Raw genomic sequence first — 13,228 nt, 5'->3', positions numbered from 1 at the left:
AGGATTACAATGATGATTACTCAACTTTCCCAGAAGTCCCGGTTGGAAGTTCCCAAAACCAGAAGGGAATAAGCAGTGATGCAGAATCCTCCAACCAGGATTTCTGGAAAACCTGGGAATTTTGGGGAAATTAAAGGAGTTTTGCCTACAACTCGCATAGTCTCATTAACTGAGTGGTAAATGCATCTGTTCCATATGAAGTCAAATAACTACATTGGTTTTAAAACATGAATGGTTATTGGCACAACAGTCTTGTGAATAAACTTTTGAAACATACACATACAGATTGGGTTAAATTATTTTATTAGTATAATGTATATTGCGATAAAGCTTTAGTACCGATATACAGAGTTTTAAATATCTATATTCTAATGGATTTTGGTACAAAATGTTCACACCGTGTTTTCCTTAATATCAAACTAGGAGAGAAAACAAGGTGAAAATTTGCTCTGGTTTAGTTATGTCTTTGGTTTCACCCATAGGGAGAATCTCAATTAGATACTCCTCTCGCCTGGCCTCCTCAAAACCAATTGGAGGAGAAGGTCAGAGGGGCGGGACCTCTGGTTTTCTCATCCAATGGGTTTTGAGAAGGAGGGAGGACGCGAGCAGTATGCAATTGAGATTTTCCCATTGTCATCTAATAAAGGAACTAAGGACTCTATTAAATCCGTAGCTCTGAAGATCCGCTTTATAGGGCGATTGACAATTAAAGGCAATGTTCCCGCGTTCGCGGAGACTGCATTCATGGAAATTAACTTTACCTTTTGATGCTGATCTTCCGCGATATGGATTGAATCCAACTCATAGTCTTTGGTCTAAATAATGATTCCAACATCAAGCACAATACTACAATTCCATGAAAAATGCAAATCCCATTTTAAATATTTTGTATGAGTATCATACTCTTTTGGACTACATTACAGTATTGTACACTATTTCTAACAGTCAAAAGCAATGGAATGTCTCTCCCTTCCTTCATGTAAATACTGTATATCTGTGCAAATCTCAAACTCAATGTGGTCCCTGGTCTAGAAGTTCTGGGTGTAGGAAGGCAGTCAGAGCAAAGCACCTGTAAACTCACCTCTCTCTACAGTAACAGTCCCTGATTGTCATTGCAATATGATTTGATATAGAATATAGATATTATATTCATAACTACAGTATGTTAATAGTGCTCATATGAAATGGTATGATGGCTTGTGGTTGATTTGTGTTCTAGTTGGCCCTGTTTATACCTGATGCTAACTCTGATCTCGGGCTCTATTCAATCCGTAGCACTTCAACGTGATTGAAATATAAAGGCAATGTTCCTGTGTTTGCGGAGACTGCATTCACGGTAAATTCATAAGTCGGTTCAATCGGAAATTACCTTTCATTTTCAATCACGCTATAACGCTAAACTTCAGCGATACGGATTGAATCGAGGCCGTTGTCCACATTATGATAGCGGCCACATTTTTGCCGTTGCATCTACACCTTGTATTAAAATGTGTCTCTTATCTGTCCGCTGTGTCCGCATTGTGACCAAAATTTACTGGTCCCTCCCTGTATGCAAATTATTCGACAGATATTCTTTCAAAATAATATGTATTTTCTTTATTTAAAGACTCATATTGATGCCATAAGACGATGGCGCCACCTGTCAATGATTTTAGAGGGATAATGATGATTTAAATGGTTTCCCTGTCCACATCCGTCTACACTTGGAAGATATCCAGACAACATGTGTGCCTGACTACCTCCGGTGGTGATCAGGAAGATCTGATCACAATCCAATCACAATAGGTATTTTAATTGCGGACTCCTGTCTACAAATGTGGCCACAATCAATACGTGGCCAAATCTTGAGAATCAATAGCCCCGTTTATAGCTGGTGCTAACATGAGTCCTTTGTCCTGATCTTGTCCACACTCTGATTGTGCCCACATTTTTAAAGAAGTGTAATTGTGATCAGATCTTTCTGACTACCTCCGTAGGTAGTCAGGGACCTATTGTATCTGGAAATCAATTAAGTATAAACAGTGTAAACTAACCTGAAATCAGTGTCTAAGGGTAACTCCTCAGTATCCTCCTCCTTCCTCCTCCTGTTAACTACAGTGAGATGTCCCTCAGGCAGACCCTTCTGCCTCATCCTCCTTCCTCCTCCTGATGACTAGAGTGATATGCCCCTCAGGCAGAGCCTTGACGATGTTCCAGGCCTCGAAGCGGCTCAGCTCCTGGAGGGAGGTGCTCTGGACCTGCAGCAGCTCATCACCAGACTGCAACCCGCTCTGCTCCGCAGCACCACCTATTGGGGAGCAGGAGAACACACTGTCACACATTGGTCTGTTGTGAAGTTTCCCCTAGGTGCAGATCTGGGATCAGCTTTCGCCTCCCCCAACTTATAAAAGTTAAAGCTTATAAAACTGTGCTTCTCTGCGTTGTTTGCATGGTTTCCTGCTTTCCGTGACATCACAACTCTTCTAAGAATAAAATACATTGTTAAAAGTGTTAAGAAAAGGTAATGTGTGGCTCAGCTGGTAGAGCATGGCACTTGTAACGTCAAGATCGTTGGTTTGATTCCTGCTGGGGTCACCCTTACTAAAAATGTATGCACACACTACTGTAAGTCACTTGGATAACAGTGTCTGATAAATGGCACCTAAAGTTCACCCAAATGACAAAATGATATATTGATTTCCTTACCCTGTTAGAGATTAGGGACATAGTAAGGCCACTGTCTTACCCTGTTAGAGATTAGGGACATAGTAAGGCCACTGTCTTACCCTGTTAGAGATTAGGGACATAGTAAGGCCACTGTCTTACCCTGTTAGAGATTAGGGACATAGTAAGGCCACTGTCTTACCCTGTTAGAGTTTAGGGACATAGTAAGGCCACTGTCTTACCCTGTTAGAGTTTAGGGACATAGTAAGGCCACTGTCTTACCCTGTTAGAGATTAGGGACATAGTAAGGCCACTGTCTTACCCTGTTAGAGATTAGGGACATAGTAAGGCAGCAATCCGGGCTTTGGTTTTCTTTACCTGGCCACTGTCTCCAAATATTCCCTTTTTTGTGAACTATCCCTTTTAATCCTGTGCTGCTACTGTACCTTTAAATATCCTGTTGATGACCAGAGGCCTGTCTCCATGGATATTACTGTACCTTTAAAGATCCTGTTGATGACCAGAGGCCTGTCTCCATGGATATTACTGTACCTTTAAATATCCTGTTGATGACCAGAGGCCTGTCTCCATGGATATTACTGTACCTTTAAAGATCCTGTTGATGACCAGAGGCCTGTCTCCATGGATATTACTGTACCTTTAAAGATCCTGTTGATGACCAGAGGCCTGTCTCCATGGATAGTACTGTACCTTTAAATATCCTGTTGATGACCAGAGGCCTGTCTCCATGGATAGTACTGTACCTTTAAATATCCTGTTGATGACCAGAGGCCTGTCTCCATGGATATTACTGTACCTTTATTAAAGATCCTGTTGATGACCAGAGGCCTGTCTCCATGGATAGTACTGTAACTTTAAATATCCTGTTGATGACCAGAGGCCTGTCTCCATGAATAGTACTGTACCTTTAAATATCCTGTTGATGACCAGAGGCCTGTCTCCATGAATAGTACTGTACCTTTAAATATCCTGTTGATGACCAGAGGCCTGTCTCCATGGATATTACTGTACCTTTAAATATCCTGTTGATGACCAGAGGCCTGTCTCCATGGATATTACTGTACCTTTAAATATCCTGTTGATGACCAGAGGCCTGTCTCCATGGATATTACTGTACCTTTAAATATCCTGTTGATGACCAGAGGCCTGTCTCCATGGATAGTACTGTAACTTTAAATATCCTGTTGATGACCAGAGGCCTGTCTCCATGGATAGTACTGTACCTTTAAATATCCTGTTGATGACCAGAGGCCTGTCTCCATGGATAGTACTGTAACTTTAAATATCCTGTTGATGACCAGAGGCCTGTCTCCATGGATAGTACTGTACCTTTAAATATCCTGTTGATGACCAGAGGCCTGTCTCCATGAATAGTACTGTACCTTTAAATATCCTGTTGATGACCAGAGGCCTGTCTCCATGGATATTACTGTACCTTTAAATATCCTGTTGATGACCAGAGGCCTGTCTCCATGGATATTACTGTACCTTTAAATATCCTGTTGATGACCAGAGGCCTGTCTCCATGGATATTACTGTACCTTTAAAGATCCTGTTGATGACCAGAGGCCTGTCTCCATGGATATTACTGTACCTTTAAATATCCTGTTGATGACCAGAGGCCTGTCTCCATGGATAGTACTGTAACTTTAAATATCCTGTTGATGACCAGAGGCCTGTCTCCATGGATAGTACTGTAACTTTAAATATCCTGTTGATGACCAGAGGCCTGTCTCCATGAATAGTACTGTACCTTTAAATATCCTGTTGATGACCAGAGGCCTGTCTCCATGGATATTACTGTACCTTTAAATATCCTGTTGATGACCAGAGGCCTGTCTCCATGGATATTACTGTACCTTTAAAGATCCTGTTGATGACCAGAGGCCTGTCTCCATGGATATTACTGTACCTTTAAATATCCTGTTGATGACCAGAGGCCTGTCTCCATGGATATTACTGTACTTTTAAATATCCTGTTGATGACCAGAGGCCTGTCTCCATGGATATTACTGTAACTTTAAAGATCCTGTTGATGACCAGAGGCCTGTCTCCATGGATATTACTGTAACTTTAAAGATCCTGTTGATGACCAGAGGCCTGTCTCCATGGATATTACTGTACCTTTAAAGATCCTGTTGATGACCAGAGGCCTGTCTCCATGGATATTACTGTACCTTTAAATATCCTGTTGATGACCAGAGGCCTGTCTCCATGGATATTACTGTACCTTTAAATATCCTGTTGATGACCAGAGGCCTGTCTCCATGGATATTACTGTACCTTTAAAGATCCTGTTGATGACCAGAGGCCTGTCTCCATGGATAGTACTGTAACTTTAAATATCCTGTTGATGACCAGAGGCCTGTCTCCATGGATATTACTGTACCTTTAAATATCCTGTTGATGACCAGAGGCCTGTCTCCATGGATATTACTGTACCTTTAAAGATCCTGTTGATGACCAGAGGCCTGTCTCCATGGATATTACTGTACCTTTAAAGATCCTGTTGATGACCAGAGGCCTGTCTCCATGGATATTACTGTACCTTTAAATATCCTGTTGATGACCAGAGGCCTGTCTCCATGGATATTACTGTACCTTTAAAGATCCTGTTGATGACCAGAGGCCTGTCTCCATGGATATTACTGTACCTTTAAAGATCCTGTTGATGACCAGAGGCCTGTCTCCATGGATATTACTGTACCTTTAAATATCCTGTTGATGACCAGAGGCCTGTCTCCATGGATATTACTGTACCTTTAAAGATCCTGTTGATGACCAGAGGCCTGTCTCCATGGATAGTACTGTAACTTTAAATATCCTGTTGATGACCAGAGGCCTGTCTCCATGGATATTACTGTACCTTTAAATATCCTGTTGATGACCAGAGGCCTGTCTCCATGGATATTACTGTACCTTTAAATATCCTGTTGATGACCAGAGGCCTGTCTCCATGGATAGTACTGTAACTTTAAAGATCCTGTTGATGACCAGAGGCCTGTCTCCATGGATATTACTGTACCTTTAAAGATCCTGTTGATGACCAGAGGCCTGTCTCCATGGATATTACTGTACCTTTAAAGATCCTGTTGATGACCAGAGGCCTGTCTCCATGGATAGAGCCTTTCCCTCCATCCAAACTGAAGCCCACACCCCCTCCTCCTGTCTCCAGCTCCACAGTCAGCATGGCTCCCCCATCCTCCACTACAGACAGACAGACAGACAGACAGACAGACAGACAGACAGACAGACAGACAGACAGACAGACAGACAGACAGACAGACAGAGAGAGAGAGAGAGAGAGAGAGAGAGAGAGAGAGAGAGAGAGAGAGAGAGAGAGAGAGAGAGAGAGAGAGAGAGAGAGAGAGATGAATAACCAACGTATACATACAGTACATACACTGTATGATACAGCCACAAATGCAAGCATTTTGCTACACCTGCAAAAACATCTGCTAAATAATGTGTACGCAACCAATAAAATTGGATTTGATGTACGCTCACACACACAAACACACACACACACACACACACACACACACACACACACACACACACACACACACACACACACACACACACACACACACACACACACACACACACACACACACACACACACACCTGCACAGTGTTGTGTGTGCTGTCTTACTAGGTGAACTTGTCTGACCACCTTCTACTCACCTGTGGGGTTGAGGTCTGTACTGCTACTGCTGACAGAGGAATCATCAGTCTTGTTCCCTCCTCCTCCCTCTCTCCCCTTGCTCACCACCACCACGGCCAGTCTCATGGTGCGGGCCTGGCGCAGCGTGGCGGTGGCGTCAGCGTGTGTCGCACCCCTTAGTGTCTGGCCGTTGATGGACAGCACCTCGTCACCCTTCTCCACGGTCCCCTCTTGAGCCGCCAGGCCGTGGGGGAAAACACGATGTACCTGGAGGGAGAAATGTCAGAACATTTACAATTCACATTCCCATTCTAAGCAATTCACCTTGATTGGTGGAGCAGCTGGCAGACATTTTGTAGAGTTGTCACTATCTGGCCATGCTAGAAAGGACAGTACCAGGGCTTTATAGCCATGGGATCCTATCTTTAATATTTAAGTCCAAAATCACGCTCCTAACTAATATAGACACTTTATTGTCCATACAATATGTTACAATGAACAACAGAAATGTGTCTTCTGCAGAATTCTCAACTCCCTCAGATAGCACACAACACACAGAAATACAATCTTTAACATCAATTCTGAGGATGTCATCACTTTTCATCTGCTCTAGCATGACCTTTCAGTATACTCACTGTGGTGGCCTTGCTCTCCAGGTCTATCCCACCTGCAATGCTGAAACCCAGACCTGCTCCTTCCTCCTTGTGCAGAATCACCACTTGGATGTGCTCAAATTGCTAGAAAAAGGGATGGAAAGAAGTCATCTCTTTCATTCTAACATTCAAAATAATATTTTAAGGTTTTCCGCTCACTTTACAATGTTACTGCTGGTTCTTGTTGTTATCTATAAAGAGTAGGAGTGCTGATCTAGGATCAGGTCCCCCCGTCCATGTAATCTTATTCAATGTGATCTAAAAGACAAACTTGATCCTAGATCAGTAGCCCTGTTACTCTGAGACGATTAATACTTTTATGACGTGAGTCAGACGATTCGTGGCCATTCACAGAGATATCTCAGTTTGATTATTAAACCCCAGCTGTTGTTGACAGTTTCCAGATGATTGTATGTCTGGGAGAGAGCCGAGGGGGACCAAGTTTCTCGCCCTCACCTCCGGGCTTTACACCAGACACACACAAACACACACCAGACACGCACACACACACAAACAGGCAAACACACACACACACACACACCAGACACACACACACACACAAACAGACACACAGGCACACACACACATTGTAGTAAGAGTGCGGTAATGACATATCGAGAAAGGAAATGCATACAGATGTTCTCCTGAGCACAGAGCCAAGTGGTCCTTCGAGAGAGGTGTGTGTGTGTGTGTGTGTGTGTGTGTGTGCGTGCGTGCGTGCGTGCGTGCGTGCGTGCGTGCGTGCGTGCGTGCGTGCGTGCGTGCGTGCGTGAAAGCCTTTCAATACACACTGTGATACTCTGTCCTCCCTGAAAGCCTCTTAATACACACTGTGATACTCTGTCCTCCCTGAAAGCCTCTTAATACACACTGTGATACTCTGTCCTCCCTGAAAGCCTTTCAATACACACTGTGATACTCTGTCCTCCCTGAAAGCCTCTTAATACACACTGTGATACTCTGTCCTCCCTGAAAGCCTCTTAATACACACTGTGATACTCTGTCCTCCCTGAAAGCCTCTTAATACACACTGTGATACTCTGTCCTCCCTGAAAGCCTCTTAATACACATTGTGATACTCTGTCCTCCCTGAAAGCCTTTCAATACACACTGTGATACTCTGTCCTCCCTGAAAGCCTTTCAATACACACTGTGATACTCTGTCCTCCCTGAAAGCCTCTTAATACACACTGTGATACTCTGTCCTCCCTGAAAGCCTTTCAATACACACTGTGATACTCTTTCCTCCCTGAAAGCCTCTTAATACACACTGTGATACTCTGTCCTCCCTGAAAGCCTCTTAATACACACTGTGATACTCTGTCCTCCCTGAAAGCCTCTTAATACACACTGTGATACTCTGTCCTCCCTGAAAGCCTCTTAATACACACTGTGATACTCTGTCCTCCCTGAAAGCCTTTCAATACACACTGTGATACTCTGTCCTCCCTGAAAGCCTCTTAATACACACTGTGATACTCTGTCCTCCCTGAAAGCCTCTTAATGCACACTGTGATACTCTGTCCTCCCTGAAAGCCTTTCAATACACACTGTGATACTCTGTCCTCCCTGAAAGCCTTTCAATACACACTGTGATACTCTGTCCTCCCTGAAAGCCTCTTAATACACACTGTGATACTCTGTCCTCCCTGAAAGCCTCTTAATACACACTGTGATACTCTGTCCTCCCTGAAAGCCTCTTAATACACACTGTGATACTCTGTCCTCCCTGAAAGCCTCTTAATACACACTGTGATACTTTGTCCTCCCTGAAAGCCTCTTAATACACACTGTGATACTATGTCCTCCCTGAAAGCCTCTTAATACACACTGTGATACTCTGTCCTCCCTGAAAGCCTCTTAATACACACTGTGATACTCTGTCCTCCCTGAAAGCCTCTTAATACACACTGTGATACTCTGTCCTCCCTGAAAGCCTCTTAATACACATTGTGATACTCTGTCCTCCCTGAAAGCCTTTCAATACACACTGTGATACTCTGTCCTCCCTGAAAGCCTTTTAATGCAAACTGTGATACTCTTTCCTCCCTGAAAGCCTCTTAATACACACACACACACACACACACACACACACACACACACACACACACACACACACACACACACACACACACACACACACACACACACACACACACACACACACACACACACCTGCAGCTGAGCACTCTAACGTAATCCTTAATGGTCCCTCCAGTCCTGTAGTGGAGCTCATTCCTACAAGCGTGTTGTTTAGCAGAAGCCAGTGTTGAGTACTGCATGAGAGAGCAGCTCTTACCATGCTTCCCACACAGCACCCTATTGTCCAGAGCCTTATGGGCCCTGCTCAAACGTAGTGCACTTTAGAGGGAATAGCATGTCATTTGGGATGCAGCCTCGGACTCAGGGGTATAGATTACCTCAACCACTTAGAGAGTAGACCAGAGATGAGAGATTCTCAACAGTAAGAGTTGACAGTCTGTCATGACCGGATGTTGATGTAGTGTTCATGTGGTGTTGATGTGGTGCTGATGTGGTGTTGATGTGGTGTTGATGTGGTGTTCATGTGGTGTTGATGTGGTGTTGATGTGGTGTTGATGTGGTGTTGATGTGGTGTTGATGTGGTGTTGATGTGGTGTCGATGTGGTGCTGATGTGGTGTTGATGTGGTGTTGATGTGGTGCTGATGTGGTGCTGATGTGGTGCTGATGTGGTGTTCATGTGGTGTTCATGTGGTGTTCATATGGTGTTCATATGGTGTTCATGTGGTGTTCATGTGGTGTTCATGTGGTGTTCATGTGGTGTTCATGTGGTGTTGATGTGGTGTTCATGTGGTGTTCATGTGGTGTTCATGTGGTGTTCATGTGGTGTTCATGTGGTGTTCATGTGGTGTTGATGTGGTGTTCATGTGGTGTTCATGTGGTGTTCATGTGGTGTTCAAGTGGTGTTCATGTGGTGTTCATGTGGTGTTCATGTGGTGTTCATGTGGTGTTCATGTGGTGTTCATGTGGTGTTCAAGTGGTGTTCAAGTGGTGTTCAAGTGGTGTTGATGTGGTGTTCATGTGGTGTTCATGTGGTGTTCATGTAATGTTGTTCATGTAGTGTTGTTCATGTAGTGTTGTTCATGTGGTGTTCATGTGGTGTTCATGTGGTGTTCATGTGGTGTTCATGTGGTGTTCATGTGGTGTTGATGTGGTGTTGATGTGGTGTTGATGTGGTGTTGATGTGGTGTTCATGTGGTGTTCATGTGGTGTTGATGTGGTGTTCATGTGGTGTTCATGTGGTGTTCATGTGGTGTTGATGTGGTGCTGATGTGGTGCTGATGTGGTGTTCATGTGGTGTTCATGTGGTGTTCATGTAGTGTTGTTCATGTAGTGTTGTTCATGTAGTGTTGTTCATGTAGTGTTGTTCATGTGGTGTTCATGTGGTGTTCATGTGGTGTTCATGTGGTGTTCATGTGGTGTTCATGTGGTGTTTATGTGGTGTTGATGTGGTGTTGATGTGGTGTTCATGTAGTGTTGATGTGGTGTTCATGTGGTGTTGATGTGGTGCTGATGTGGTGTTCATGTGGTGTTGATGTGGTGCTGATGTGGTGCTGATGTGGTGTTCATGTGGTGTTCATGTGGTGTTCATATGGTGTTCATGTGGTGTTCATGTGGTGTTCATGTGGTGTTGATGTGGTGTTCATGTGGTGTTGATGTGGTGTTCATGTGGTGTTCATGTGGTGTTCATGTGGTGTTCAAGTGGTGTTCAAGTGGTGTTGATGTGGTGTTCATGTAGTGTTGTTCATGTAGTGTTGTTCATGTAGTGTTGTTCATGTGGTGTTCATGTGGTGCTGATGTGATGTTCATGTGGTGTTCATGTGGTGTTGTTCATGTGGTGTTGTTCATGTGGTGTTCATGTGGTGTTCATGTGGGGAACATCATTATTTGACATCCTAATATAGTCAGCGAGGCCCTTCTAGTGAGGAAGAGATGGATGGACCTCCAAATAAATTAATAACAATGAAACAGACAGGCCGGACACACGGACAGAATGACTGACAGACAGACTGACTGATAAAGTTTCACCTTCAGTGTTTCCTCATCCAGAGCTTTCACTTCCTGGATCATGGTCTGTATTTCCTGTGGAGGGATGGCTGAGATAACAGAGTGGGCACATGCTGACGGAGATGGGCGTGAGACCAGGTCCCCTCCCTCCTCCCCCCGCTCAATGGTACACTGCCTCAGATCAGATAGGCTGAGAGGAATAAGGAAGCAAACACAGTTCAACTCACGCACTGACACTGGTCACATACAGAACACACACACAGACACACCTTCTGTATGACAGGTTCATCGTAGCTACTCTCATAATCATGCATTTCACTGTATGAAAACTAAATAGAGAGTTATGTTTTAGTCTGGTCAATCTGTTACAGACTAAACTCTGAGAGGATTTCAGTCAGATTAACACTTTAGACATAATGACACATCTCAGAACAGGAACAACACGTGTGACTTCCTGTTTGTTCACTTCCTGTGTTCATACTTCCTCTGACTAAAGATGATACTGCCGCGATTGCATTAAGCCCTGTGAAGCAGGGACAAATTACAGAAAAGATTTGATTTAAAATATGCCTGTTCCATCTGATAATATAAAATGCCATCTCTACTTTACAGAATCGGACTTCCAGGGAGCAGTGCTATCTTACTTTTTTCATAGCAAGCACTCCTACAGTGTAGGTCTATAGACGTACTAGACTATTATCAGCTCTTGTGAAATCAGTGTATATTTATACCTTTTCATCCAATCACCTGAGAGGTAGTATGTGTATGCCTGTCTGGTATCAGTCATTGAAACAGAGAATATGCTGTATATACCAGGGTAAGAGTCAATTCCATTTCAATTACATCAATTTAGGAAGTAAACTGAAATTCCAATTTGAAATTCTTGTCATAGAGAAGCACTGAGAGAAAATGGAATAGGAACTTCCTTTTACTTCCTGAATTGATTGAATTGTAATGGAATTGAGCCCAACCCTGGTATATGCTGTATGTTGATGTTTTGAGAGAGTTTTTACCTGACAGAGAAGCTATTCTCATTGCTGTCGGGGCCAGGGGAGAGGGGGGTGTTCTGGGCCGGGTCGGGCTCCTCCGGGCTGCAGACTAGAGGGGATGCAGGGTGTGGGTCTGACCCGGGGTTACCTGGCCTAGTAGGACAGGGGGAGGGGAGCAGGGAGTGCATGGAACGCATCAAGGCATGGGAAACCTGGAATAGAGTAGAGCAGAGCAGTTAATAGTAGAGCAGAGCAGATAAGAGTAGAGCAGAGCAGTGCAGAGCAGATAAAAGTAGAGCAGAGCAGATAAGAGTAGAGTAGATCAGAGAAAAGTAGAGCAGAGCAGATAAGAGTAGAGTAGAGCAGATAAAAGTAAAGCAGAGCAGAGTAGAGCAGAGCCGATAAGATAGAGCAGAACAGATAAGAGTAGAGCAGAGTAGAGCAGAGCAGAGCAGAGCAGAGCAGAGCAGAGTAGAGTAGAGTAGAGTAGAGTAGAGTAGAGTAGAGTAGAGCAGAGCAGAGCAGAGCAGAGCAGAGTAGAGTAGAGTAGAGTAGAGTAGAGTAGAGTAGAGTAGAGCAGAGTATAAAACATGTTATGGTTAGGGCTCTGCTGTTCATCCCACCTCAAGAGGCCATTATAGCACCTTCTTACACCATGGGTGAAACAACTGTCACGTGTTCTTTCTATAATAGTCTAAAGTAATTATCCAATTAGTCTACAATAAGTTGCCAAATCCCAACCGGGTGAATTGACTTCAAATGAAATGTCTGCTGACACTCATTCCCATCAGCAGCCTACACTGTAGTAATTATTATTATTATTATCTCAAGGACCTTAATCAACATAATGAACCACTTAAATCATTATCTGTTCACAACATCAGATGAGAATAATAGGCCTTTTATCTAAGAGAATGGAGGGGAAAACAAATGAAGAAGAACAGAACAGCTGAGTTGACTATGTTACGGTGCTTCGTCTGGCTATGGCATCCCACTGGGCACACACTGTTTTAATCAGCATTGTTTCCACCTCATTCCCACGTTACAGATGTTGAATTGACGTTGAATTGTGCCAGTCTGTGCCAGTGGGATAGCCTGTAGTTCATTTGTTCATTTAGCAGACAATACACTTATATTCCTGTGCCCTTACCACAGTCAAAACACATATATTTTATAGTAAGAATATAATGAAATATAACAGAATATT

The 13,228-nt window shown here is 43.6% G+C and overlaps 1 protein-coding gene across 1 annotated transcript in view; it reads right to left on the bottom strand.

Annotated features, from left to right (window-relative positions):
• Positions 1–296: 296 nt before the first annotated feature.
• LOC120024769 (pro-interleukin-16-like) overlaps positions 297–13,228 on the bottom strand; it is a 75,929-nt gene continuing 62,997 nt past the window's right edge. The window contains exons 18-23 of the mRNA XM_038969055.1: positions 12,046–12,233; positions 11,054–11,222; positions 6,967–7,068; positions 6,379–6,598; positions 5,738–5,871; positions 297–2,270 (exon numbers count right to left, since the gene is read on the bottom strand). Of these exons, the coding sequence (XP_038824983.1) occupies positions 2,109–2,270; positions 5,738–5,871; positions 6,379–6,598; positions 6,967–7,068; positions 11,054–11,222; positions 12,046–12,233 (975 nt within the window). The 3' untranslated portion in view covers positions 297–2,108. The remainder of the gene's footprint in view (positions 2,271–5,737; positions 5,872–6,378; positions 6,599–6,966; positions 7,069–11,053; positions 11,223–12,045; positions 12,234–13,228) is intronic.

The sequence above is a fragment of the Salvelinus namaycush genome, chromosome 30, assembly GCF_016432855.1.
Source record: "Salvelinus namaycush isolate Seneca chromosome 30, SaNama_1.0, whole genome shotgun sequence".
NCBI classification, from domain to species: Eukaryota; Metazoa; Chordata; class Actinopteri; order Salmoniformes; family Salmonidae; genus Salvelinus; species Salvelinus namaycush.
Note: the sequence above shows the minus strand (reverse complement) of the source record. Positions and strands in the feature narration are given on the sequence as shown.